Source organism: Theobroma cacao, chromosome 9, assembly GCF_000208745.1.
Source record: "Theobroma cacao cultivar B97-61/B2 chromosome 9, Criollo_cocoa_genome_V2, whole genome shotgun sequence".
NCBI classification, from domain to species: Eukaryota; Viridiplantae; Streptophyta; class Magnoliopsida; order Malvales; family Malvaceae; genus Theobroma; species Theobroma cacao.
The window spans coordinates 34456125-34483307 of NC_030858.1; the positions used below are offsets into that span (position 1 = coordinate 34456125).

The following is a 27183-nucleotide window of genomic DNA, read 5'->3' on the forward strand; positions in this document are numbered from 1 at the left end:
AATAATGAAAATACTAATAAGAATATGTGAACCAAACTTCATTAATTGGGGTAGCGTATAACCTTATTTATTCGTACATTTCAAATATATATATTTAATAAAAAAAAAAAGATGTAATAAATGAATATATATATGTATATACATTTCATACGTGATATATGAAAGGTAGGGTGGACTACAAGTTGACTTCTAAAATCCATGAGGTACACTCCTGGAGGAGTAGAAACTTTTTCCGGATGGCTATGTTCAGGAATATCTGCATTTTGCTTCGAAATTCAGAGACATCTTCTTTACATCTAAATGAGCCAGCACAGGCACATTGTTCCGCTAAATGTGCAGCTTTCACCTGTCTGCACCTACAGCACAACAGATCCTGCAGATGGTACAGACGTTCTCTTTGACGTACAATTTGAAGAAGAGCATTCTCCATCACCTCGCGATCATAAGGCTGCCCACACTGGGGCACGGCACAGCGCCATTCGTCAGCCAGTAAGGCTGAGTCACGGCATAAATCCAGGTCTCTGCAATCGTTGCAGTAGCTGTCAAAAGATCATGGGCATCAGCAACAAGTTTGAGTTTCAAACAAAGGTAAACCTGATATTTTATATGGTAGAATTTCATATATTCACAATGAATGAAGGAAATGGTGAAAAAGTGTCTCTAAAAAAAGAATGGTAAGTCAGGCAAGTTAAAAAGAATTTCAGTCAAAGATGAGTAATGGGTAAAAACGTACCAAAAGCTAGAGAAAACCCTTAAACCTGTCAAAGAAGCTCTAGAGGGCACAACAAATGGAAGGTCATATAGAGAAAAATGTATCCCTTAAAAATTTGAACTATAAACAACATGTTCCTCCTTTCTTAGATTTATTTAACTAGTAAAGATATGTGGACTGTTGGATATCAAAAACTGATCCACAGATGAAAATTTCTCATGTATTTGAGGATAAGCTTTAAGAAGAACTCAAGTAACATTGCCCAAACCTTGATCAATACAAATCCTTCTATTACCCAGAAACCTTAATCTCAACCGAAATAGTAGTAAACAGATGATAAAGTAGATATCAAAAACTTCTCAAGCATGTTTGATGTGCAGCCTTAACAAAAGTTCATGGTAAAGACAGTGCAGATCCTCATTCATAAGACATGAGGAAACTTCTATCTAAGAAACTACAGAATCAACAGCATTCCATCCAAAACATCTAACACAAGCAATTGCCCATGACCATTAATAATTGAAGTTATGAATTAGTCTTATTAAAATTTAGGGGGAACAGCCATCTAGATGAGTGCCGTCGAATATATAGATATCTATAGTAAATTTGCATACCTGCAGATCACATTTGGTAAGATGAAAGAAGGGCATGGATCATGAAACTCAGCTTCTGGAGCAAACTCCCTAATGCGTGCATATTTCAGCAGATTCTTTCTTAGCACCTGTATAATAAGGGTACATGAATGAACCTATTACTTATTGTATGACAATGTAATATCAATTCAGTTAGTTCACACATCTGAAAATTGTAGAAGCATGCTAATTAGCAAGTAGTATCTCTGTGATATGATTTATATAATGAGGCATGGTGTTAAACTTTACCAGAACATCATGCTGAACATTATGGTCAAGGGCCAGAACAGCACAGACATGCTTAATAAACTCCAGTGCAGCATCCCCTCTGTTGACATTACTAGCAAGCTGAAAAATCATATGTGCACTCTGTTGATCATTTTCGGATCTGCTCAACCCTTTCATGTGAAGAACAATATCACGAACAATTCCTAGAAGTTTTTCCGTGAAGTAGGAGCTAATCTGTAGGGCAAGCAAACAAGTAAATTAATCTGATTGAGAACCTACAGGCAACAAGAAGTCAAGGCACTAAACCACCTTTGACCACATATTCCCAATTCATACCTGCTCTTTGAGATATTTCACAATATGCGCTTCAAAACTCTCAGCAGCTGTGATAGTGATGGATGGAGTGCATAAACTACCATCCAGCGAGGATGTTCTATTTGCAGCCTGGTCTTGTGCATATTTCCAGGGAGTATGCAAAAACTCGGAGACAATTAGAACAAAATGATCCTGCCAAAATCCCAGAAGATAACCGAGTGAAGTAAAATACGTGGCAAAATAAGTATGCATGATATTGTTGACACCAACAGAGTAAAGTCAATTGTCTTGCAATAATGATATTAGAAAAGTTCCACCTATCTATGAAGGGGGAAAGGGTACAAGAACAGGCATACCTGAATTTTCTCAGGTAAATACTGGGCAATATTCCAGCTTGAAACAATATCCACTTCCGACTTATCTTGTGAATTTTCATCAGATCCCGCCAGGATTCCCCCGTAGTTGTACTATCATAGATGAAGCAAGATTATCATAAATTTACATGAACAAGTAGACAAGGAACATAAAATCATCTTGACTACCGATGCAGTATGATTCAAAATTGAAAGCACTTGAACCGCTTCATTGGTGAGTTTTCTATTCCAGACTTGGCATCAAGTTTGAAATTTAGAGCAATACATCCTAAGGCATTATAAATACAATAGTCATCAGCAATACAAGTTACAATCATCTTTTTGTCACCGCTGGGCCAGATTGGCAATTCTCCAATATGGCCGAAAATACAGCTAAAAAAATAAAGTCTAGTGGAGAATTCAACGAATCTGATTTTGAGACTATCAAGACATTGAAATTTCAAAAAGGCTATACTCTCAAGATCTAAGACGTGAAGTTGTACCTCTAATTATATATAATTATAGCATACAAGAATCCTGTGTGCTGTAATTAAACTACTAAACCATAAGAAGAAACCATACCTGATCCATAAAAAGCAAGGAATGCCAGAAGTGAATCGGCTCAAGCTCGATCCATTCAAATAGTTCTCTACCAATCCACCACAGAAAAATAAAATATATAGATATATGTACCAAAAACATAAAAAGAAAAAAAAATCAACAAAATCAAAGGTCTATTCAGAAGCTTCTTGGCCAATACCAACCTATTCTGTAGAGCTTGCAGCAAGCTATCAGAATAAGCTTTGGCTGCTGAGATATCATATTTGCCTGTGTCAATGATAACCTTAGAGAAGTCTGCAAATATAATTGTTGCACCCAATTTGCGAAATTCAGCCAACAGCAAAGCAAACACCTTTTGCATGACCTGCAGATTTTATAAACAATTTAAAGAAATATAAACCATTCGATATGGCAGATGTCGATGAAGATCCAAATCACAAACCAGAAGAGTGACCACATTTTTCCAATGTAACAACCATGAGAAAGAAATTTTGATACTATTATATAAAAGAAAGCAGCTTTCATATTGTGATAAGCTCAATGCAACTTATCTTAGCCGGGAATCTTATTCTTCACAAAAATTGCTCAAATTAATAGTGCTTTTGGAAGGCAGTTATGAAGCACTTGATCAAGCACATAGAAAACAAATATATCAGACCAGAGTGACATTTTAGTCCAATTTTCCCTCCAGTAAATATTCTACTGATGAACCAAAAGCCCAGTATTCAAATGGTACATACCTTGTGAAGTATGCGATGAAGAGCTGGATCATGAAGCTTTGACTGAGGACTGTAATATGGAAAGAACAATAAAATCATCTCAAACAACAGCAAGTGGGAAATGACAGAGGATAAAAATTTACCTGCAAAGCCACCGATATAGATGCTGCAGTATTGCATCAGCAAACACATTTCCTGATGAAACTGCATCAGCAAGACACCTCTGTATCAGTTGTTTCAAGACTCGAAATGCAGCTGCAGATGAGGTAGCTTCATCAAAACCACACTGTTCATTTCCGGAATTCACATCTTGGTCAAATCCTAATAAAGCTCCTCCTTCCATTTCATTGATTTGGTTGCTTTTTAAAAGAGCATCCACAGCCAGGTTATGAATCTGAACACAGACAATACATGTGCTTCTTACAATCAACTTGATTAAAAACCTGATGCAACCTGACTATGCCACCCGCCCATAAAAAATATAGATAAAAACATATGTTGCAATGTCTATGACAAAGAAAAGTAGAAGTAAATAATATAGATATGTTCTGAACCTTTAGCTCCACAGAAACTTTTCTATATGCTCCCGGGTATGTAATAACAGGCTGATGGACCTATTTGGAAGTAACCAACAAGTAAGTTCACCGAAAGAAATTGGCCAAACAAAAAAATTTACACTAAAGAGAATTCAAATGCACAAATATTATGTTACAGAAAATTTTCAGATAATAATGAAGTGGAGCCACTGACCAGTTAGGAGAGGAACTCAATCTATTCCCAGAGATTAACAATATAAATTACGATAAATTCTTTAGTGAGCCCAAAAGGCAAAGGTTATGACCCTGCTATGCATAAACATTAGTTGAAACTAACCTCATCAGCATAACATATGTCTTCTTCACCAGTGCCTCCTAGGTCAGGAACACCATCATCAGATATCCAGAGTACCTATGAAAACAATATTTGATTAAGTTGCAATGAGAAAGCTGATAGTAAAAATGCAAATTAAAAAAAGACAAGCATCAATAAAATGGAAAAGGCTATGAGTCGCCTAAGACATCAACCAGAAATCTTATCTAAAGTAAAATTATCACCTAACCACAAAAGGAGAAAAGTTCAAAAGGCACAGAATTTCGAAAATTTTAAACATTTAAATTATCAAGAGCACCCAATAAAAAAACCTGTTGCTGATCACGTAGAGCTCTAGAAAAGAAGACATCTGCTGTAAATAATAGCCAATCAAGTTCAAAATTGCCCAATGGTACCTGTCCCAGAAAATTTGAAATGTTACACCCATATTAACAAGCATATTTAACACTAGATACAGTTGGCATGGAGGTAAAAGTATTACATGTGCATATCTTGAGAGAGAGATCCTCTCATTCAACCACTGAGATGATGCAGCACACCGCTGCATTCCAATTTTTGCAGCTGTTTGTTGCCACACAAGCAGCTGTACCGATCATGAAAATTAAGCAATAATATGAGTTTAAACGTAGTCAAAGTCACTGAGTTAGTAACTGCAAAGCGACATGCACATGAAGTAGCTATTGACACAGAACTCCACTACCTGATAATCATTATCACGAGCGTTGGAAGGTATGCTCACACAAGGGAAATCTTCGAGAGCTCGTATACCTGACTTCATTGATTGTGTCTTTGGGCATTCAATGACAGCAACAGTAGGTCCTTGATGTTCATGTCTGTCATGCAAAATCATAGTGAGAAGAAATTCATTCAGGCTTGTGTAAACAAAAGAATGAAGTAAAACCAAAGAATGATTGTAAACAAGCTGATATAACCTCTTAGCTAAACAAGAGGTTAGACATAAAGGCTCGAATTACATAGTCACAAACATTTTTTAATGAATGGCCTAAAAAATCAGCAATTAATAAGTATATTGAAGACCTATAGGATCAAAGAAAACGAGTTAGCTTGGCCCTTGCAGTTTCTTTCCAACTTGAGGTTTTGTGTTTGGAACACAAGTAGGAGACTCCAGATTTCCTAAATTACTACCAAAATCTTAATATCAAGAGATTATGCGATAAATGCTCAATATCCTAAAATATCATCCAATAACTTCACATAACAAAAGAAAGTAAAGTTTATATCAGGACTCACTATTCCTGATATCCCCAGTGATATTTCAGCAGTATCAACAACTATTGTAAGGACAGTTTTTGTTTTTGTTATTTTTTTCTTTAATGGAGAAATCAGAGCAGGCCTCTTAAAAAAGGAAGATAAAAAAAGAGAGGTATATTTGCTACATAAATCAGGGTTAAAACATAATTAATATGAAGTAAAACCTTTGTTCACTTATAGCTCTTTGTAAAATCTTTTCAGCATCCTTGACATCTTCAACATAGTTCACCTGAGATGAGTCAATATGAGAAGAAAATAAAGATAAGAGACAAAATAACTGGGAGAAAACATCAGGAACATTTATAGTCAGAAATTATAAACTCACCTTGAAAGCTATACTATTACGAGCTGGTGGTTCAATAGACAATGCCTGGCAAGCTTCATGAAAATATTTCTCAAGGATATATGGAGATAAAATTTCATTTTCGTGGTGAGGATTAACTACCACCACGTGTACTGCTTGTGATGAAGAAAAATAGCCAGCATACATGGCACGGCCTTCACAGATACTGAAGTAAGAAGCAAAATCAACAATGTAAGAATAGCTTTTCTTCATTTTCATGAAAAGACGACATACAGAATGGAAAAGAAGCCTGAGACTATTTGATTTTGGGCTTTTCCTAATTAAGAAGTTCAGCTATACACTGACTTAAATTATAGAATGAAAGAAATTTAAAATTGAAAAGCTATTTGAGTTGACTAAATATTCTTCAGAGATGATGCTTGTAAAGTCGGGCATATCCACCACATAAAGGCATGAACATAGGTGCAAGTACATTCAAGTGCATTAAGGAACCAATTTGTCAATTGAGAGCTTTATAATTACAAGATTTCTCTGTTTTAATAGTAACCCATTACGTAGCTTTAATACAAAGCATAAATATGTTTTGGGGAAAGCTATGATAAGAAAAATATGTGACCTGAAAAAAATAATGTTTGGCATCAAAATTTATGACATAATGTCTATAATCTTGTAAAATTTTCTATCTTGTGCTCATAGATTGATATTTTGACTCAAGACAGCAGAACATCTAAAATGATTTAAAGAAAAAGAAAAGAAAAGAGAATAGCGAATTTTATATTTTCAGAAAAGGTTAATCAAAATTAACAGGAAGCAAAGGCATGTCAAGGCAAAGTTAAAGTTCTAAACCATGAGTACCAATTATTAGAGCAACTTCTCTACTGCCTATAATAAAGCGTCATTCTTAGAAACATGGTACCGTAATTACCTATGATACAAGTAAAAGAAAGAGATTGCCTGCTCCAGGTAAGCACATTCTGTTGTAGTCTTCATGTGTAATTCGCTCAAACTCCAACCATCCTGAGCATTTCGTTTCTTAGCTGTCTTATCTACTTTACAAACACAACCAAGCTGGAGAATAGCATTAAACTCCAGTGGCACCTTTCTTTCATATATCCCCTGATCCAAGAGTTTCAATCTTATCAACTAGAGATTGAGATAATTAAGCCATTTAAGTAGGCATCTGACAAACAAACCTGAGATGATAAAGAGTACAAATAACAATTTTTTTTCCAACAACCAAAGAATTAAATTTAATGTTTTAACCTTCACCAAGAACATTACAAATTCTTTTGCTTTTTATTTTTCCGTGAAGCAAGTCTTAGAATACCTCACAAGAAAATGCCAAGAATATTTTAATACAAATTCAAGCAAAAATGGACAAGGAGACTAACTCATTGCTAAATAAGCTATACAATAACAGGTTTCAAGGGCACAACCACAATATTGGAAAGTGACTGATTTACTTTTCAATCCTTCATCTGCTGATGAAGTTTCAAATTAGAAAGCTTGTTGTACTTGTTATTTGTTGGTTTAATGCAACTCAAACAATTGATGAACCAAGTCATAAGCTGCATCATATTTTCATCAGGAGTTGGAAGTTAACTGATGAATAACTTTAGCTCTTTTTGTACACAAAAGAAAAGAAGGGGAACTAACCACTCTGTGTTACTAAGCCTCTTTACCTAACACAAAGTTACCTTTATAATTTTTGTAAAGATGGAAAATCTCTAATATACCTTAAGGGCGTTATGACAGAAGCATAGTGCTAGATCTCAGCAAGTAAAGTTCTATACCATAATGTATTGCAATCCATTGTTGACTAGATTCTTGATAGTAGCATACACACAGGAGCATACCACCTACGGTTACTGCAATACAATTTTTCAATTACAATCAAAAATTGTGCCTAGTCCATCAAAATACTGTATGGAGCTCAGACTTATAAGTCGTGGACCTCACATAAATTTTTGTTTGATTGGATAATTGTAGGATTTAAGTAAATATAATTATAGGTGAAATGCTCCCCATACACACTGATGTTCTGGGTCAAATTACTTTTCACTTCTACCATAGCCTAGTTGCACGTATACACATATAGTGTATGATTACCAACAAGATATTGGCATGCTCAAGGGAAGGAGCAATATTGCCCAAGGAACTGCCTATAAAGATGCAAAATACATTACAAGTCTTTGGCCTGTGGGATAAATAGATTTCATGCCTTTCATTATAGAAAAACTTTTTGATTTGGAAAAATTTGTTGAGCTGTTTGTCTGTTTGTTAATACTTTTGTCCACAGTGGCATAAGGATACTGATGCTATTAGCTGTTAACCAAGACAACAGGCACTTTAAACTTCCTCTGATAAGCAAGAACAAGAAAAAGTAATTACATACAACTGAGAATATATTTCTTGTTAAAAGGAAATAAATTATGATAGCACAAAATGAAAAATATAGCTCAATCATAAAACCAAAAGTTCGAAACCAGTACGAAGTTTGCTAAAAAAGGAAAATTAGCAACATAATAAGTGTCACGTAAGATGCACAAAAAAAAGAAATCAAGCTTGGATGTATCTGTGTTTCCATTGTGTCCCGAAATGATTGATATACTACGAAATAGTATGCTTACCTCAATTTCAGGATCAGCGAGGAGAGCTGCGAGTTTCTTGCTCTCCCTCCTAAAATGATCTTCATCAATTATAACCTATTAAAATGCAAACAAATGACCAATAAAATTAAATCTTATTAAGCTTTTTAAATGTAAAACAACTAAAGAGAGGGATACAACTTTAAAAAGGGAAACAACAATAAGCTTGCCTCAATTAGGTTATAGCTCTGCCTCGAATGAGGAAGAGTCTTGTTTACCCGCCTTCCAGGAAAACTTTCTGATATTGTTGCTTTAGAGTTCAAATAGAACACTCTCGGAACAGTTATAGGAACCTTAAGCATAATTCCTTCAACAACGACCCAAGCAAAAAATTGGCCATTGTGTGAACCTGGGACTAGCTGTATTATCTAAAACATAACAGAAGAAGATAAAGTGGTCAAGTTCATTCCAGCCAAATTTTCTCAATGAAAGAAAACTGCACTACCTGCCAATGGGTATTTGTTAGAGATGCGTCATGCCTCCTAAAATATGAACCAACACCGGTTCTTCCCCAGGCATCTTTATGGTTTTCCACACCACGCAGCAGCTCAGAAGTGCTACTGGCATGCTGTGAAGTTCTTTGATTAGCCAACCTGCCAAAGCAACAAAAATATATTATAACATTAGAATTTAATGGTACCAACAGTAGAATACCCACGCTCCTAAAGAAAGACAACTAAAAACAGGAGGCACACTTGAAAATTATGCAACAAGATTGCATTAATTGAGCTTGATGTGTAACATCCAACGACAAAAATTATGAATTTGCTTCAATTAAAGATGTACAAAATCAATCATACACCCTTCTAGATATATACCAAGGAAAACATGTTTCTAAATTAAAGTTTTAGTCAAGCTGTAGATTCAGTCGTTATAGATAGAAGAAGCAACAATGCCTGCTCCTCTTTTGTACGAACATTGCATTAGGCAAGTTTTAGCTGGTATCTCCAAACAAGGGTCCTTTAATGGGAGCAAGGAATGAGGAAAGATGTATGAAGTAATTGTTGGATCTATGAACAATTTCCTCCACCAAATACAGCAAAAAGTAACATTCATTCAGGACCTACATGGAATTAAAATAGCCATTATCCATAAGTAACAGCAAAAAGTACCTTTGCCTCTTCCTCCTTTCCAGATTATCCTTCCATTTTCTCTTCTTCAATTCAAGCCATCCTTGATAATCAACATTTCTGTCAATGTTTTCAGTGGATTGAACATTTGGCAACAATGGCGATGAAAGCTGTTGTGCACTTCCTCTACATTCGATTTGGTGTTGCAGAGAATTGGCTTGGACGACTTCCTTGACAGGATGTTGATCATCATTGACTTCATAACAACGAACAATTGGTGTAGGTGCTTTTTCAGACTTTCGGCTTTTATTTTGGAAGTCTTCTAAATCTCCAATAACAACATGATTGGCAGTAACAGCATCACTTGCCTTTTTCATTATATCATCTCTGCCTGATGAGCTAAAGATATCAACTAACTTTCTTTGACGAAATTTATCCTCCTTCTCACGAACCTTTTTATGCAGCCAATCAGGATGAGCTACTCTAGGGACGGGATTTGCAACCTAAAAAATTCAAAATTATATTTGGCAGGCTACACAATGAGAGATTATTTTGGGAAGTGATGCTAAACAAACAATGGAACCTTTTGCATCGCAGCAGGAATAGTGATAATTTTCTGAATCGCTGAACTAAGGCGTTGCTTGTAATATGACCAGTCAACAATGGAACGTATGCCGACCTCTGAAAAGGTTTTGCACCACTTGCGTAGATAGAACTTCATTATTTCTGTAAACTTGAAGCCGTTAGTTATTCCATCTAGTGTACTAAAAAAGGAAAAGTAAATTGACTTTAAAAATAGCAGAACTAACCAGCATCAGTTTCAAATATTGCAACAGGAATAGCACGCTCACTAACAGGTGTACCCTGCATAAATTACAATTAAAAAATATTCAAAACACAACATTCAGGGAAATTTTCTTTTAAATGCCAAGTGCATCGTGTTGACTATATAAAACATAATTAAGACCTACAAGTAACAACAGCAGAAGAAAATGCTAAACCATTGCATTAGCAATAAACTAGTTGCCTATACAAAAATTCCTTAATAAAAGTGCAAGAACTCAATAACTTGAGTATTTGGATTAATATGGCTTCTGCAATGTATAGCTGCAAGCTCTGTAGCATAGATTATGGTGAGTATTTTAACAATTTTGCAGAATAGATATGTCATGAAAAGAGTATCACAAGGCTCTAATGGTAGAAACTGGAATTACTATTGGCTTATGGTTGGTTTTTCATTGTAAAGTGGCTCCTAATTAAGACTTCTTGAGTGATCTTGCCTGCTTGTTTAACATGACACTGTTCGATACTTTTGGATGGTATGCAAAAAACCTCTCATGCTAAGGCAGCATCAAGAGATAAAAAGGTATCTTAGTAATGGCTCTCTTGTCTTAGATCACAACCATGGTTGTTGATCCTATTACTTGTTTCTTTTAGTGTTGGGAAATAACTCTCGTTGTTTCTCCACTTCCACATTAACCATGATCTTATGCTTGAATGTTCAACGTAAGTACATGTAATGTTTATTTGAGATTAAATACCCGAAAAATTCATAACATACTGAATGATAGAACTTACTCTTGGTTCACATGCCACTATATACTGGCAACGCAGTCCTTTATCTTTAACCATAGCATCACCAAGAAAATCAGCAAGACGCCTTGCCGTGGTCACTGCACATGACTTTTGCTCACCATAATCTGCCAAAGACTTGCTCATTGTGCTAGATTCTGATATGTAATCTAGTAACTCACTATCCGCAATATCCTTTCCTTGATTCTGGGAGAAAATGACAAAAAGAAAAGAATATATTAAATAAAACACATTGTTTGACCCCATATTTAATCGAAAACATTATTCAGTCAGATAAAGGAGTAAAAAATGATGATAGAAGACCAAATCTTGGAGCTTAAGAAAACCCCCAATAAAGTTTTGCATACATCAAGAAGATCAAGCCAGCGATTTGCAACAGCAGCAACAGCTGAGTAACATTCCTCCAAGCTGGACCCATTGAGGAACTTATCAAAAAGCTCAGCCTGCAAAAGAGAATGCATTTCATGTATGGAAAATGTCAGTTTAGAGGGCAGCAATCTGATTCTAAGAATATAAAAACACACAATATACTGTAATTAACATAATCAAGACAGTGGCAGAAAATACAAATATTGGATTTTAAATTAGAGACCTAGTAAAATGTACTCATTCATGGTCAGGAATGTACCTACACAAACAATGGAAGACAGCCATCATTGGGTTCTCTATGTACCTAAAGCTTTCAAATATGAACAACTGGGAACCTTCTTTCATCTTAAGCTTATTAGAAATTACATAGAATTTTCTCTAACAACATGCACACATTCAAATGCATGACTGCCCTAGCAAATAAACTTTATATTATGACAGGCACGAACTAAATTTCTGAAAATAATAATTCCAATGGTCGAAGCAATGGTCAAGCTTTTGTGACATTGGCAAAACTATCTCAGGATGCATATTGTAAAGAGAGTATATTGAAGAGAGAGGGCACCTGAAAAACTTTGATGAGTTTCAGCTCACCTCTACGCTTTATCTCAAAACCTTTAAGTTCAGCAAGGGTTCCATCATCGTTAAAAACAGCATATCTTTTCTTAATTAAAATTCCTTCTTCCTTAGAAGCAGGTAGAATCATTGCCTACATTCAAATAACCAATCTGAGCACTTGAAAAAATAATGCAAATTTAATATTCAACGGCAACTTAGTTTTCCAAATTACCTTGTATGGTCCATCCACTTCAAATTCAATTGAACATTCACTATGAGTTGCATATGTTTTATTGACGGGATCTATAAGTGTCTGTCAAAAACTATTACTTAGGAAGTTGAACAGAAAAATCAAATCCTTTCAAAATTACAAAACTGCTTGAAGAGAATGAATTGAATGCATTTGGAAGAAAACAATTTGAGAATTGATAAAGAACAAGGTTCCCTGCAAACCTGGTATTGATCATTTGTATTGTTTCTTGCCACATCAACATTAAGCATAACACACGGATAAGAGATTGTCAGCTTCTTCTTTGAGTCTCTAACAAACATTTTGTGCAGATGATGATCAACATTTTTATATAAATTGTGCAAATTAACCAATCACAAGTCTTAACTTCAGTGCACTTATTATAAAAGCTTACTTAGTTTTGAAAGTAAAGTTTTCAGGAAAAGACCCAGGAAGAGCACACCAGATACCATCTGTGTCTAGTTCAAGTGGTTTCCCAATTTTTTCAACAAGTAAGCGAGCATTCTGAATAATTTTAGCGCCAGTATATGTAACTACACCAGCCATTTCCATCGAGTACCACCTTGCACCTCTGTAGCAGAAACATTTAAAACATCATTCTAAGCAGGAAATGTATATTCTTGGCCAAAAAAAAAAGCATGATAGTATGTTAAAACAAGTAGACAACCAACTCCAAAATTGTGAGATTTCAGAACTGATGGAAGTTTTGAAACCTCTTCCCAACCCCCTGAAAAGAACAATAAAAAAGAGTCACAGCTTACTTGCGCATAACATATCCATAGAATGAGTTCAGAATACACTTATGGGCAAGTTGTAAGGAATCATAAAGCACTACCATGTCCTGAAAATATTGAGAAGAAAAAGAAAACCCATAAGAAGTAAATTTGATGATCACAAATTGACTAAAATGTTCAACAAATTGAAGAACATTTAGCATACTTGTGCTTCTTGGATCTTCATAGGATTTCCACCAGCCTTGGCTTCTGACAACTTCCCCTTCCAAACTTTATTAAGTCCTTTGTATTCATACCTTCTATCTCGAAAGCTTGGATTCAGGTTAAAAAAATTGATTTAGTATAAGAAATCAATTTATTAAGGTCCCTTTAATAGTTCAATGTCATTCATATTTGAAGAACATATGTTCAGTCATTATTATCTATCCACAAAGAGAAGTGATAGATATCTATCACCATAAAAAGAAAAAAGGCACTATATATCAACATATATTACACAACTAACAAAATAGAAATGATTATCTTGAGGTAAAATTTAGCATATCAAATGCATGAAATAGGAAAATATAATTAGCTTACCTGCGGACAGTGTCAACATAAAAAGGGTTTTCACGCATGCAGATCCCTGCTTCTCGAAGTTCAGTAACTGGCTTGTCCAAAACTCGTTTATATACCTAAGGAAGGCACCAACCCATTATGGGAATCATTACTCAGGCAAACATGTTTATTAAAGACAACAGTTACCTTACCTTCTGACAATATTTCTTCAAACGGTCTTTCAGCCTGGATTGTTGCTCCAGCTTAGGCAGGTCAAGAAAAGATTTCGACAACTGACCCTCAGTACCATCAAAAAATTCAGACTCAATTTGCTTCTTCAAGTGGTAATAATCACTGAAACCATTCAGCATTACCATGTACAGGTGTCAATTAGATTTTGCTAATACTATAAAAAGGAAGCCACTAAGTGAGAGAAGGAAACCTTTTCTTTGCCATGAATATCTCCCCACGCCAAACCCATTCAAGTTTCCGGAGACAAGTCTTGTCTGGGCGATTGAAATCACATGCAGTACAGACCTCATCTGTAACAATTGATGGTGGCTGGAATTCAACAAGAAACCCCCCCCCCCCCCCATTGCAAGTTAATTACCAAGGAATTTCTGAAGGAAAAAGATTACTTACTAAAAGAAGTGAGACAACTATCTTACATCTGAAGTCCCTAGTATTAAAATAAACAAATTTACATAGGCACTCTGTGTTTAGTGCAAACGTTAAAGACTGTATATCCATATGTGTATGCGCTATCTATATTCTAATGTCATGCCCCAAATAGCTCATACTTAATGCTTCACTGAATTCCTTCCATGATACCTAAATTGAAAGCCAGAGCAAGAATCCCCGAAAATTAATGGAATCATTGACATTGTATCACGATGCACTTAAGGCAGTTTATTGGTAGCAAACCTGAAGCCTATTTGTCAAAATAATATTTGGGTACATTGCAGCCACGTCTAAATGATAAATGAGAGGACATTCTTCACGGATAGGTTCATCTCGCAACTTTACAAGCTGCATAAAAAGAAATAATTGATAAATAAAATTATCTTACTCAAATTATATCCACATTGTTCACTAATATTCATATTATTCATAAACTGCAAGACTTTAAAACATTCAGAAGGATTTAAAAGAAAAAGCTAATACATCTATAATGACAATAGTGAAGCCTAGGATATAATGCACAATATAAATGAATCATTTTACAAAATTAGACCATATACAGGATCATAAATCAAAATTACTCCATTTTGAAAATACTAACAACATGTAAAAGTTAACTTGGAAGTAACAGCAGGAAGGAATAAAATATAAGCAAACTAAAAGTTGGAAGTTGCAGAAGTATCAAGGCAATCAGAAAACAAGAACATCTGGCTCAACCAACAAATTATCTTCACCTTTTCTATTATTTCATTCTTTACTTCATCATAATTAGAGACTGATTCCAAATCCATCTTCCCCTCAACTCTAATAGCATATTGTAGATCCCGATCAAGATTACTGATAAGTTGCTGGAGTCAAAATACACCAATGTAAGTCAATTAGATTCATAAAGTTTATATCTCAGGTACTAAGAATCCATAGAGTTGTGGATATGAAAATTAAATCTGTATGAATGGTGCAGACATGTTCCAATATGTAACACATTCACACTAAGGTTTTGCCAGAAGAAAACATAATTTATTCACCAACACAATCACATAACAGCAAAGATTAGAAATCAGCACTTCTGAGTAGAAGATAGACTAGTGCATTTGTTTTGCCAATATGGGATACATCTGACCCCTTTTGAGTTTCAACATAAATTCATTTCTCCTAAAGTTCTCTGTGACACAAATATGAACATAAAAGAAAAATACTAGACTGTGATCTTATTCCCTTTATTTTATTTTGGTTCAAGGGTGGGGAACCAAAGTAGTAGCTGAAAAAAATCCATGATATATCAACATTGGTTTCTTTCTCCAAGCTTTTACAACATTATATATTAATCACACATGACAAATTGGTTAACAACATTAAAAGAAATGCATTTCTCAGTGTTTTTATAAAATAAACTGTTGAAATTACGAATATATAGAAATCCCAACCAATTTCATCTCATTAATCAGAAAAATCACAATTTCAACTCTTATGAGTTTCCATTATTCTTTAATAGGACCAATGTAAATAGACTTGAATAGGAAAAGTTCAATATATCTAGCAACTCAACTAGTTGGGATCAATACACTATTGAATAAATCAACAGCAACCACTAATAAGATAAACCAAGTGATGCAAACTGCCAAATGGCATATGAATGCTAAAGCTAGCAAAATGAACATAACATATAAGTTACCGGATACAAGACCCATGAAAACAACAAACCTCATAGGCAGATGGATCAAGCTTAAAACTAGTTGGAAGATCAGATCTGAAGACGCCACTTTCAAGGCATTCCACATGGCCACCTATATAGGTCTCACTCTCAAGTAGGTGATTCTTATAGAACTTCTCAGGGTCAGTTTGGTGTTTGTTAGGACAGATAACATTTGCCTTGTAAGCCTGTGAAAATGTGATATCTTAATGAAAATAAAAATTTGAAAATATAAAAACGCCTCTGTTCGATTAAGTAGTAACAATGCTTTAGTACAAATGTTCACATAAAGTACCTGCACCATTAGAAGCATTTCACAAAGTGTCCCACTTCCTTTGCGCAAAACCTCATCGGGCGGCATGGGAATAATAGTCGCCAGAGAGAAAATAAAGGGATGAACATAGGTCATATACAAGTAGTAAGTTGCAACAGCATCGGAAACAGAATAGGAGGCCATCATCTGTCATAATATTGTTAGCAATGCAAACAAAAAATTGAGAGAGCACTCTAGAAAAGGACATGCAAAGTAGGCAAAAGTTTATGTGTTTGTAAAGATGTATGCTAAAAACTTAACAAATGACAGGACACATCATCAATATGATTACAATATCATTAGCATTGCAACCACAGCATAGCAGTTTGCACAAGAATAAAACATTCACTCTTGTCCTACAATAGCACAGTAAATAAAGTTTGTAAAGTTCTCCATACACGATAATCAAATTATCACAATAGCTTATCTACTCTTCAAGATTTCCGACATCACTTCTAAACCATCTTCAATTCCACAATCCAAAAAAGAAAGAAAACAGCAGATACATTATTTAGTTACTCATACCTGGGGCTTTTCCTTTGCAAATCGAACCATATCCTCTGGATTCACCTCCAGTGGATCATAACCCAGCTTTGCCTTTGTAACAGCCTAACAGACAATCAAAAGAAAGGTAACCCATCTCAAGTGTCATGAAACATATAAGATCATGTTTAATTGCAAATCTGAAATCATTCTACCTATATTGAACTTTTCTATGACTAATAAATAGTGATCTCAATGCTCAAAGAATGACAAGTGCTGTTTATACCACAATCCAGGTGGTTAAATGCCTTTGATGATGCTTTACAACCTGAATATTTAGTTGCATGACTTTTGCCCAAGAAAAAAAAAAGTGTATGTTTTTCTTTCAGAAAGATCATGATGCTTTCCAGAGAAGTAAGAGCTATTATTTTTCAACATATTTTACCATTAATAAAGTGAATTTTAGCAGAAAATTCTCCCAAAGCTTCGATGCATTATTATCAAGCATTGAAATTCTTTCCTCTATTTACTACAGCCAATTCTAGCACTTCACAGTTAAAAATGGACGCTCAGAGTGCATCCTTCAATCAACTGCTCTACTTTTTTTTTTTTTTTGATAAGCCAGTATTTCATTAATCTTAAAATTACATCAAGATTTCATCAGTCACGAACAATCAACTGCTCTACTCCATTTTACCATTTAACATTTCCTCCTATTACACTTTTTTTCCACTTTACTGAACCTCCTATTAGACTTTTTTAACTCTGAAAAATGTCTATGAACATGCTGAGAAGTTTTTTAAATTTGTCTACCAAATTAATTATTCAATTGCCTCAAATATGAAATATAACTTTAATTTAAGGACTACTAATCTATCATGTGAAAGTTTAAGCGCTAACAATCACTGAAAATATTAAATTCATTGCATTTAAAAAAAATATGGCCAAGAACCTAAACCTAGATATGTTGTGTATAACATTGTAGCATTGCACCTGCTCCTACTAAGGCATGACATTAGAGGTAAATGTACCATGAGCTAAAGAGATTATACTTATTGGTTGAATAAATAATGTATGTCACCTGCCAATAACATTATGAGTATGCAGCTGCTTGTAATATGAAATTCAAGGCTACCATTTTAGATTTTGTATATTAGCCATTTCATTCCTTGAAAAAATTATGAAGATATTTTCATTCATGCAGAAACATGAAAAACAAGTACCTTCAATTCAACTAAAAGATTACCAACAAATACAGAACAAATATAATAAACAAATGAACTTAGATTACAGGTCTGAACCTTTAGGCCATGGCTCCCCTGAGGAAGATAACTATCACGTTTGACCCAAGCAAAACAATCCAAATGACAAGCAAATTTGGCTCGACATTCCCCCTGATTCTTGTCACATCGAAATCCTACCTCCTACAAAAATCACCAAAAAGAAAAGTAACAAATAGAGGGCAAATATAATTGCTTTAGGATTGAGAAATGAACATATGGGAAAAGTATACATACATCACTCATTTTAAACCCATGATAAGCAGCTCTGCTTTCTATGAATGGCCAGTCAAAGTAATCACCATTATATGTGACAAAAATACCAGGCTTCACCTTTTGCATGTGAGCAAACCACTGCCGAAGAAGTTCTACCTGCGAGAAACATCACAAAAAACAGTAAGGGAATCAGCATCAGAAAATCCTCATGAGAACAAATTTATGAAACTTATGCTACCTCATTTTTCACATTTGTGACTTTGAAATACCCTTGAAATTCCGGTTTTGGAGTATACTCCAAGTCCTCTATATCTTGCCCTACACACTGAGGACAAGTGAAAAATCATGAATTAAAATTGAAAGAAAAAGCTCAATGAAGAATTAATATTTCTAGAAACAAATTGAATGCAGTTACACTAGAAGGAAATAGATAACAAACTGGAAAGCGTAAGATGGTGCTAGCAGAATAGAAAGCAATGGATGACTAATAGAAACTACAACAATGAAATTTTTTGGTGTGATGCAAAACATACCATTAACTATAGTTCATTGATGAATGAAAACAACTAAGCAGTGGATATATTCAAAACATGATTTAAGAAAACCCTTGGTGCAAATGCGGACTTACAAAAACAGACAAGTCATACAAGTGATAGAGATGAAGAATCACAAACCACAAATTTTTAACAAATGAATAACAAAATGAATATAAATCATAAATACCTCTCTGTTAATAATCAGGTATCCTTGTCCATCAACCATGTATGATATCATCATTATTAAATCATACTCAGCATCTGGAAATTTCAACGGAAGCTTTGTCGTCTCAATATCAAATGCACAGACACGTACTTCAGCACGTTGCAGAAGATCAGTCCTCTTCTCTAGCATGACTCCTGTACTGGATACACTGACATCATACCACTGCCCACATCTCACATCTGAGTTCCATGAAATCCTCAGAGTTAGAAAACGTATGTCTATATCAAGTTTATAATTATGGAAGTAATTTTTCTTACTAACAAGAATAAGTTCCAGGACCCAGAATAATAAAGAAAGAAATTACCATTGTCAATGGCAAAGCGAACATGGTAGGGAACATCAAACTCACGGAGATCAACTATATAATCTAAAAAATCTAGAGGTCTTTGTTCTCTGCAAGGCAAGCACCATTACACTATCAAAACATACATAGAAGTTTTACTCCAATAAGAAGTAAGTGGTGAATGGAATGCAAAAATAAGAGGTTCATAGAGAAATAGGTAATAGTGCTGTCAACGAATTGACCTACACAAAAAGCCAACATGAACTTCGCCGGAGGACCATGGAACCTTACCTTTTCCCTATTAATATCGACTCATATGCTTCAGCAGCTTCAAATTTTGCCTGGTTTCTTTCAACAACATGCACTAGATCTTTCTTTACGTCCATCAATTGTTGAACAGTATCAAAAGCTATTTTTAAATAACGTTTGTGTAGACCAGACAAATGGTTTTTCTGTCCATAAGCATGAAGCAATCAGAACCCATTTAGTTGGAGAAACACAACCTCTAATGAAAAGCCAAATCAAGCATGAACAACCATATCGATTCGCCAAATATATGGTAATTCATATAACCAACATAAGGAACCCTAGAATAAAGCACTGGTAAATAATATATTGAGGTATTAATATGGCAGTATATATATAAAAGAATTTGAATTACGGGAAAGTATTAAACAAGTTATTAGCAATATGCTTAAGCCAAATAATGCAACAATCTCAACATTAATTCAACCAGATGAAAGTTTGAGCAGAGTAATCAAAAATAAATAAAAAAAAGACCAGGGCACCTAATGCTTACTTTATTAAACACCAACCACAACTAGACCAAAAAAAATGAGATAATCTGATCCGACTAAACAAAAAAAAAATCAAAACACCATAGAACCAAATGCTCTCTTTTGTCAAATCAAACGCTAAGAATTCTTTACAACTGTAATTTGAACATTAAGAACTAGTTTTATTGGAAAAGCTAATTTTAAAGCAATAGATGACAGAATAACTTACAAGATCAAGATCTTCCTTCTCCACAATTTCAATCTCTGCAATCTGACTTTCATAACGTCGTCTCAAATATGCTTCCACATCCATTTCTGCTCTGTCCTGTCAGATTAACATAACCACTCATCATCACCACCACAGCATTAGCACCTCTTAATAGAAAAACAACACTAGAAAGAGAAGAAAAACATAGAAAGTATACCTTCGCAGCCACGTAAAAGTAAGGACGAAATTTGAACTTTGACTTAAAACAAGAGCCATCCTACATTTCAACAAAATTTAAAGTTTAACCAAATGAATAATTTCTCAAAATAGAAACAATTTTCAAAATGAATTTAATCAACAAATGGTAATTTTCTTTTTCACCTGAGAAACAAAATAAAGATCAACGCAGCTATATACTTTTCCTGTATCCGCATCCTCACAAGATGACTGCAAATTTAAAATTATGAGTTTTTTTAAAACAAAAAAGCAATATTTATAAAATGTTGAATCTATTTATTTAAATGGTAGATATGGTGAAGAGATTGACTTACGGAAGCGATAGTAAGTAACCATCCGAGGCGCTTTTCCCCTTCGGAGAAGAGATCGAAGCCGAGCTTGGACTCGAGCTCCTCTTCTGCGCTGCGGATCAGCTTCTTCTGCTTCTTCGAGCTTCGAAGGTCTCGGCGGTCCCGCCGTCGGTTATCTCCGCCGTTCATTTTGGGTCGAGGAGTTTTAGATTTCGCGAGTAACCGATTCCAAAACAGAAATCAAAAAATGAATTTTATTATTTTTCTTAGCTTTCCCTCTCCTATTTTTTACTTCAAGACAGAAGGAAGGAGGGAGAGAGAGAGAGAGAGAGGTAGGGGTTTTCTGACCAAAACCCGCAGGCATGTGGACGGGGGAAGGGATAAAGTCGTTTCCGCGCTCTGTANGAGGGAGAGAGAGAGAGAGAGAGAGGGGTTTTCTGCAAAACCCGCAGGCATGTGACGGGGGAAGGGATAAAGCGTTTTCCCGCGCTCTGATTTTGGTGTGAGAAATTAAATGACCTAAATGCCCTTGGCCTATGAGCTTCGGCCCATTTAAGCTGGGTTGAAATTGAGCGCCCATCAAAGACTAACATGTAGGGCCTCGCCTCTGCAGTTTGGGCCTTTTGTTTTATGAGAAAAATGAACGGCCACGATTGAAATGAAACGGCCCGCACCAAAATCAAAAACCCTAGCTACGTCGACATTTTATCATCCTCTTTCTGAAAGCCTAGCTTGCTCCCCCCCGCGGCTCCTTGTCTGCTTCCTCTCTCGCGCTGTAAGTTTTTTGATCGGATAAAAATGAAGGTGATCGCTGCCTACTTGCTTGCCGTCTTGGGAGGGAACGCTAACCCTTCTGCCGATGATTTGAAGGATATTCTCGGATCAGGTAATTTTCCCTCTTTTTCCCTAACTATCTGCTATGGTGATTTAACAATTTACTACTACTATATTTAACTTCGGGAAATTGTTTGTTCTTCCGATGTGGGATTGATTTTTTAATATATATTGCAGTTGGAGCTGAGGCTGATGATGACAGGATAGAGTTGCTCTTGTCCGAAGTCAAGGGCAAGGATATTACCGAGTTAATTGCAGCTGGAAGGGAGAAGTTGGCTTCAGTCCCTTGTGGCGGTGGTGCTGTCGCCGTTGCTGTTCCTGCTGCTGGTGGCGGCGGTGGTGCTGCACCTGCTGCTGAGGCCAAGAAGGAGGAGAAGGTCGAGGAGAAGGAAGAGTCTGATGATGTAATTATTTTGCCCCTAAAGTTGACTTGTGTCTATTCTTTGTTAGCCTGTTGTTTAATGTTTACTAATGTAACTTCTACATTGTTGCAGGATATGGGTTTCAGCCTCTTTGACTAAAAGCCTGAAATGCAGGCATGTTTGCATTCAAGAGTTGTTATATGCAGTTAGTGCTTTTATTTTGAGTCCTACAATATTTTATATGTCTTTTTTGGTCTGTTGAAATTAGAGCTTGGAACTCTTGAAGTTTTGTTTAGAAAACATTAACATTTCAATTATAATTGTGAATTTTTGGATCTTATGGTTCATTTGGCTCTATTAGTTTGATTATTGCTAAACAATTAAGTGTTTATGATTTCTGGTATATTGATGTAAAATATTTTAATGGCAGTTGATTTTGTCTTAAGCTCTCTAGTAACTAGTAAGTTTCTAGACATCAGTAATTGATGTCAACAGTAATTGGGAAATCCCGTTATGTTCTCCATAGACTTAGGAAATGCTAGTTGAGCCATTGACGATTGTGTCATGTCCTTAGCCTGTGTGTTGCTGATGGCAATGTTAGTGGCATCTGACAGCCAGACCTCTTGTGCTAATGTAGTTGTTTGTTTTCTTTTGATAGCACATTAGCCAGTGCCTGGCTTATATCTGTTGCCTGTAGGAATTTCGATCTCAATTTAGGGCTTATTAAGCAAACAAGGCTACCCTTAGTACCTTGATGCATCAATTCACACAATTGATTTTGGGGAGCTGATTTTAGTTTTTGCTACTTTACTTCCATATATTAATCATCTGAGCTGATACCATATTGCAGAGGAATGTTTGTTTGCAAATCTGTTTTGTGATTCCAACATATCGCCAAGAGGCTTAGGTGAATCTTGATGCTGGTGCTTGCTTGGTTAAAGTTTGAAAATGCTTTCTGCTCATGTTAAAACTACAGATGGTGTATTGTTGGGTGTGGCATAGCCAAGCTCAATTGTTTTCTTTAACAATATTATCAGCAACGAAGACCAAGGTGCTAGCTAATGTTTGATGAATGTATAACCTCCTCTGTGGGTGGATTCATGTATAACCTGCATGTTTCTTCACTTGCTTTAATACCTCTTTCTTGTGAAAAATTTAAATGATGCAAAAACCTGTTGTTTCTGGGATATTTCGTAAGGTTGCCTATGGCGACCAGCGTTGTCAGCTTTGGGTCCAACCTCGAAATGGGCTTATAATATAGAAGAAGAAATGAATTAAAGGTACTGAAATAAACTTATAAATTACACCATGTTATCTGTTGGAAAAGGTGAGGGGGTACTCGTGTTGCAGTGTTTATGCATTCCAAATTTGCAATTGAACAAAGTCAATGTATTAAAGTGGTTTAAATCCAAACTTTAGACCTTCCGACTCAGAAACTATTGTTAATAGGTATATTGAGCTTCAGTTGTTGCACTACGTTAACATTGTTACGATAGAGTATTAGGCATTTGAATCAAACCAATTACAAAATGATAAGAATGCCCAAAACAATAAAGTGTTGATCTTATCCTTTTTGCCAAATTAAATGTCGCAAAAAAATGAAAATCACAATATTTTATTCCTATATCGTATATAAATAAAGAGAAAAGGATAAATTCTAATAAAAATACACTGACTTACCACTTCTTCCATTTTATCCCCTAATCTTTTTAGTTAGAGGTGAATAATTTATATTAATCTTTCTAACTGGGATATCCTATTCTTATTCTGGATCAAGGGCAAATGGCTTCACCGCATGTTACTCATTGACCGTGGCAAGAACTAACAGTCCCACGTAACCAAACAGTAAAAGAAAGCAAGGCTAATATCTAGTCCTTGTTAAACAAAATAAAACTGAGCGGCAACAATTGCAATCAGACGACGGCCCAAAACTAGAAACCCTAAACTACACATAGAATCTTCCCCTTTCTGGAAAACCCTAGCTTTCAGCGTCCTCCGCAGCCGTCGCAAGTTTTGAATTGAGCAGAAATGAAGGTAATCGCCGCCTACTTGCTCGCCGTCTTGGGAGGGAACACTTGCCCTTCCGCGGATGATTTGAAGGATATTCTCGGATCAGGTCGTTTCTTACTCTTTTCTTTCTTTGATTTGTATTTTTAAACTGTATCTTTGATGCGACGGTGTTTCGCTTAGAGTCTTATGGTTAATTTAGCTATGATGATTCGTTTATCTGTCATTTTTATCTTTTTGTTGGATTTGAATGGAATTTAGGGGAATCTTCATATCGAAATTGTGTACTCTCAATTTTTGGTGGGTAACTATTTGGTTTATGAACATTTTTACATTATATGTTATTGTATGAATTGGAAATTGTAAATACTCGCAAATAGCAACAAAAGTAGCAAAATAACGAGACTAAACGTAAATTTAGAACATTGAATTAAATACTTGGAAAACTGTGTAGCGTTCTGACAGGAAGGCCATTTTTTTCTAATACGTTGCAGTTGGAGCTGAGGCTGATGATGATAAGATAGAGTTGCTCTTGTCTGAAGTCAAAGGTAAAGATATCACCGAGCTAATTGCAGCTGGAAGGGAGAAGTTGGCTTCAGTTCCTTCTGGTGGTGGTGCTGTTGCCGTTGCTGCTCCTGCAGCTGGTGGTGCTGCTGCTGCACCCGCTGCTGAGGCGAAGAAAGAGGAGAAAGTTGAGGAGAAGGAAGAGTCTGATGATGTAATCGTTTCTTTTACCCTGAAGTTGATTCATATCCATTCTTTATTGATGTGTTATTTACTAGTACAATTTCTGAATGATGCAGGATATGGGTTTCAGCCTCTTCGACTAAGCTAGCAATGCAAATATCAAGGCTTGTGATACGCAGTTAGTGCTTTTATTGAGTGTTGTAAGGGATTATATGTTTTTGGTCTGTAGTTGGACATGGTTTTAGATCTTCTTGGAACTTTAAGTTTTGTTTGGAAAATGTAGTTAAAAGATGCTAACATTTCAGTTATAATCGTGGATTTTTGGATTACCCACAATACCACTACTTATGGTTGAGTTCAACTGAATGACTCTAATACTTAATAATTCTAGCTAGATAATGTGGTGGATTGTGATTTTTCAGTAATTTGATGGCGTTTTGGTTGGTATTATACTCTTGGGTAGTTTTTCTTTTTAAACTCTATCAGGCTTAACTCCCAAAAAAATTTCTAGGCTTGAGATGTAACTGTAAAATGCTGTCTTCTTTTCTGTATATTCTTGGGAATTGCTGAGATATTGATGATTACATGGCTTCTTTAAACCTATGACTTTGAGGCTTCTTTCTTTTGTTTTTATTTATTTTGTTCCTGGGTTAGGGCTTAAGCAAAGCTGCTCCTTCATGCATCAAGTTACACAATCAGACTAGTTGCCTAGGGCTGGTTTGGCTTCCTGTCCAGTTCCTCTTTTAATTTTATACTCCGAAGCTGTTTCATGGTTCATGAATCACTGCAGGCAAAATCAAACTGCAGAAGAATGGCTGCAAGTTGTTCAGATCCATATTAATTGCTGTTGGTTTTGTTAGGCGAGCATAGGGTAGAGTATGAAGATATGCTTTTAATTCATGTTAGATCATTGTCATTGCATTTGGTCGTATGAAACAGCAAAGCCTTTGTAGCTATCATGCATGCTAGGTTGAAGTAGTTCTTCAATCTTTAACAAAACACAAATTTTTGTTGGCTTGGTCCAAAACAAAAGGTAAACCAAGTGCTCATCAGTCTTTAAATAGATAGTTACGGATTGTACAGCATCCAAATGTTATCCAATCTCTCTTAGAAAATACTGCTGAAAAGAATTCAGTGTGCATAAGCCTGTAAAGGTTACGCGTGCTAAGGGAAGTAAGCCTCTCGCCCGGATCGATTCAGCACTCCTTGGCCGGTATCTTTCATTTCTACACTTGTGTCAACGCCATTTTATTGGCAAACCAAAATAAGGACGCAGACTAAGCTGCCTTGGACAAGGCTGGGAGCAGAATAATCTATGTGCGCTTCAATCAAGACTGCTTGCACATCTAACATATTTTGATCCGAGGGCTTCTCGTAGCTTTTCTTCCTTTTCGATCTCTGATACTGATAAGTGCGACAGCTAAAAGTCCAATACAACACAAATCCTGTAGCATAGCATATCTTTTTTCAATAAAAAAAAATAATATAGCTCAAATCTCTCTTCTTGATTGGACTCTCATATATGCCAAAATGAAAGAAAAAATGGTTCTATTAGATTGAACTTCGATGCTTTTATTAGATTAGATATACTAAATGCATCGGATCTCCTAACTTATTTAAGATAAATACTCGTGTATGCGATAAAATAACAACAGCTATGGATACAAATCAAATATCATAAGCTTGAAAGGATAAAGTATTAAAATTGGTAAAGAATAGCTATACTTGTCAAAATGGACCTAACACATTGATTTGGTCCATTTTTTATAAAATATGAGATGAGTTGGGTTTTAAAATTTAAGTCTTTATTAAAATCAGGTTTAAATGGGCCAGCTCACCAAATCAGAGGGCTGGGGTGGGTCGGGGTGGGTCAGTCTTATGGGTCAAAAAAATTAGTAGCTTTAATTAATTTAATAATTTTATATATTTAACTATATAAAATTAATAATTTAATTATCAATATATATTGCTTATTTTATATATTTCAATGTGTTTCTTTACTTATCAAATTAATAATTTTAATTTATAAATTAAATCATAAAATAATTTTATTAATAAAAAATTTATTAAATAAAATTACAAAAATAAATTTTTTTAAAAAAATGAACTGACCCAACCCAACCCATGGGCTAACAAGGGGTGAGCTAAGTTGAGGTTTTAATAAGCCATATAAAAAATGGGTTGGCTCGACCCAACCCATATTTTCTTAACCCATAAAGGCATGGGTTGGGCTGGATCGAGACAGCCCATATTGACAGCTTTAATAATAGCTAAAACTGAATAATAAAAATTTAAAAAAAAAAAGATAAGCAAGCCTAGATGTCACGAGCTTATATTTGCAACTTAGTA

General features: G+C 35.3%; 3 protein-coding genes and 1 long non-coding RNA gene across 4 annotated transcripts; 3 read left to right on the forward strand and 1 right to left on the reverse strand.

The window, feature by feature from the left end:
• LOC18590361 (DNA polymerase epsilon catalytic subunit A) lies at positions 24 to 21289 on the reverse strand. The gene is made up of 49 exons (XM_007015816.2): positions 20969 to 21289; positions 20799 to 20864; positions 20635 to 20694; positions 20439 to 20534; positions 19725 to 19885; positions 19455 to 19543; positions 19112 to 19329; positions 18627 to 18713; positions 18410 to 18544; positions 18194 to 18316; positions 16935 to 17018; positions 16392 to 16556; positions 16108 to 16284; positions 15141 to 15254; positions 14650 to 14754; positions 14168 to 14286; positions 13938 to 14079; positions 13768 to 13862; positions 13394 to 13499; positions 13216 to 13295; positions 12849 to 13025; positions 12658 to 12745; positions 12437 to 12517; positions 12212 to 12355; positions 11625 to 11720; positions 11263 to 11463; positions 10494 to 10548; positions 10268 to 10410; positions 9727 to 10187; positions 9060 to 9207; positions 8785 to 8982; positions 8597 to 8671; positions 6892 to 7082; positions 5988 to 6171; positions 5827 to 5891; positions 5091 to 5223; positions 4872 to 4973; positions 4702 to 4785; positions 4394 to 4468; positions 4075 to 4134; positions 3664 to 3914; positions 3542 to 3590; positions 3005 to 3165; positions 2823 to 2889; positions 2244 to 2354; positions 1909 to 2079; positions 1594 to 1806; positions 1327 to 1433; positions 24 to 539 (listed from the first exon to the last, which is right to left on the reverse strand). Exons 1-49 carry the CDS (start codon positions 21131 to 21133, stop codon positions 176 to 178), a joined length of 6642 nt encoding a protein of 2213 aa, XP_007015878.2. The 5' UTR covers positions 21134 to 21289; the 3' UTR covers positions 24 to 175.
• On the forward strand, positions 359 to 1528 carry LOC108663484. The gene is made up of 2 exons (XR_001929548.1): positions 359 to 588; positions 1333 to 1528. It is a non-coding gene; the product is annotated as an uncharacterized LOC108663484 (long non-coding RNA).
• On the forward strand, positions 21597 to 22543 carry LOC18590362 (60S acidic ribosomal protein P2B). Its single transcript, XM_007015821.2, has 3 exons — positions 21597 to 21830; positions 21956 to 22182; positions 22273 to 22543. The coding sequence occupies exons 1-3, from the start codon at positions 21743 to 21745 to the stop codon at positions 22297 to 22299; spliced, it is 342 nt and encodes a 113-aa protein (XP_007015883.1). The 5' UTR covers positions 21597 to 21742; the 3' UTR covers positions 22300 to 22543.
• Positions 24017 to 25251, forward strand: LOC18590363 (60S acidic ribosomal protein P2B). Its single transcript, XM_007015822.2, has 3 exons — positions 24017 to 24256; positions 24642 to 24865; positions 24951 to 25251. Exons 1-3 carry the CDS (start codon positions 24169 to 24171, stop codon positions 24975 to 24977), a joined length of 339 nt encoding a protein of 112 aa, XP_007015884.1. The 5' UTR covers positions 24017 to 24168; the 3' UTR covers positions 24978 to 25251.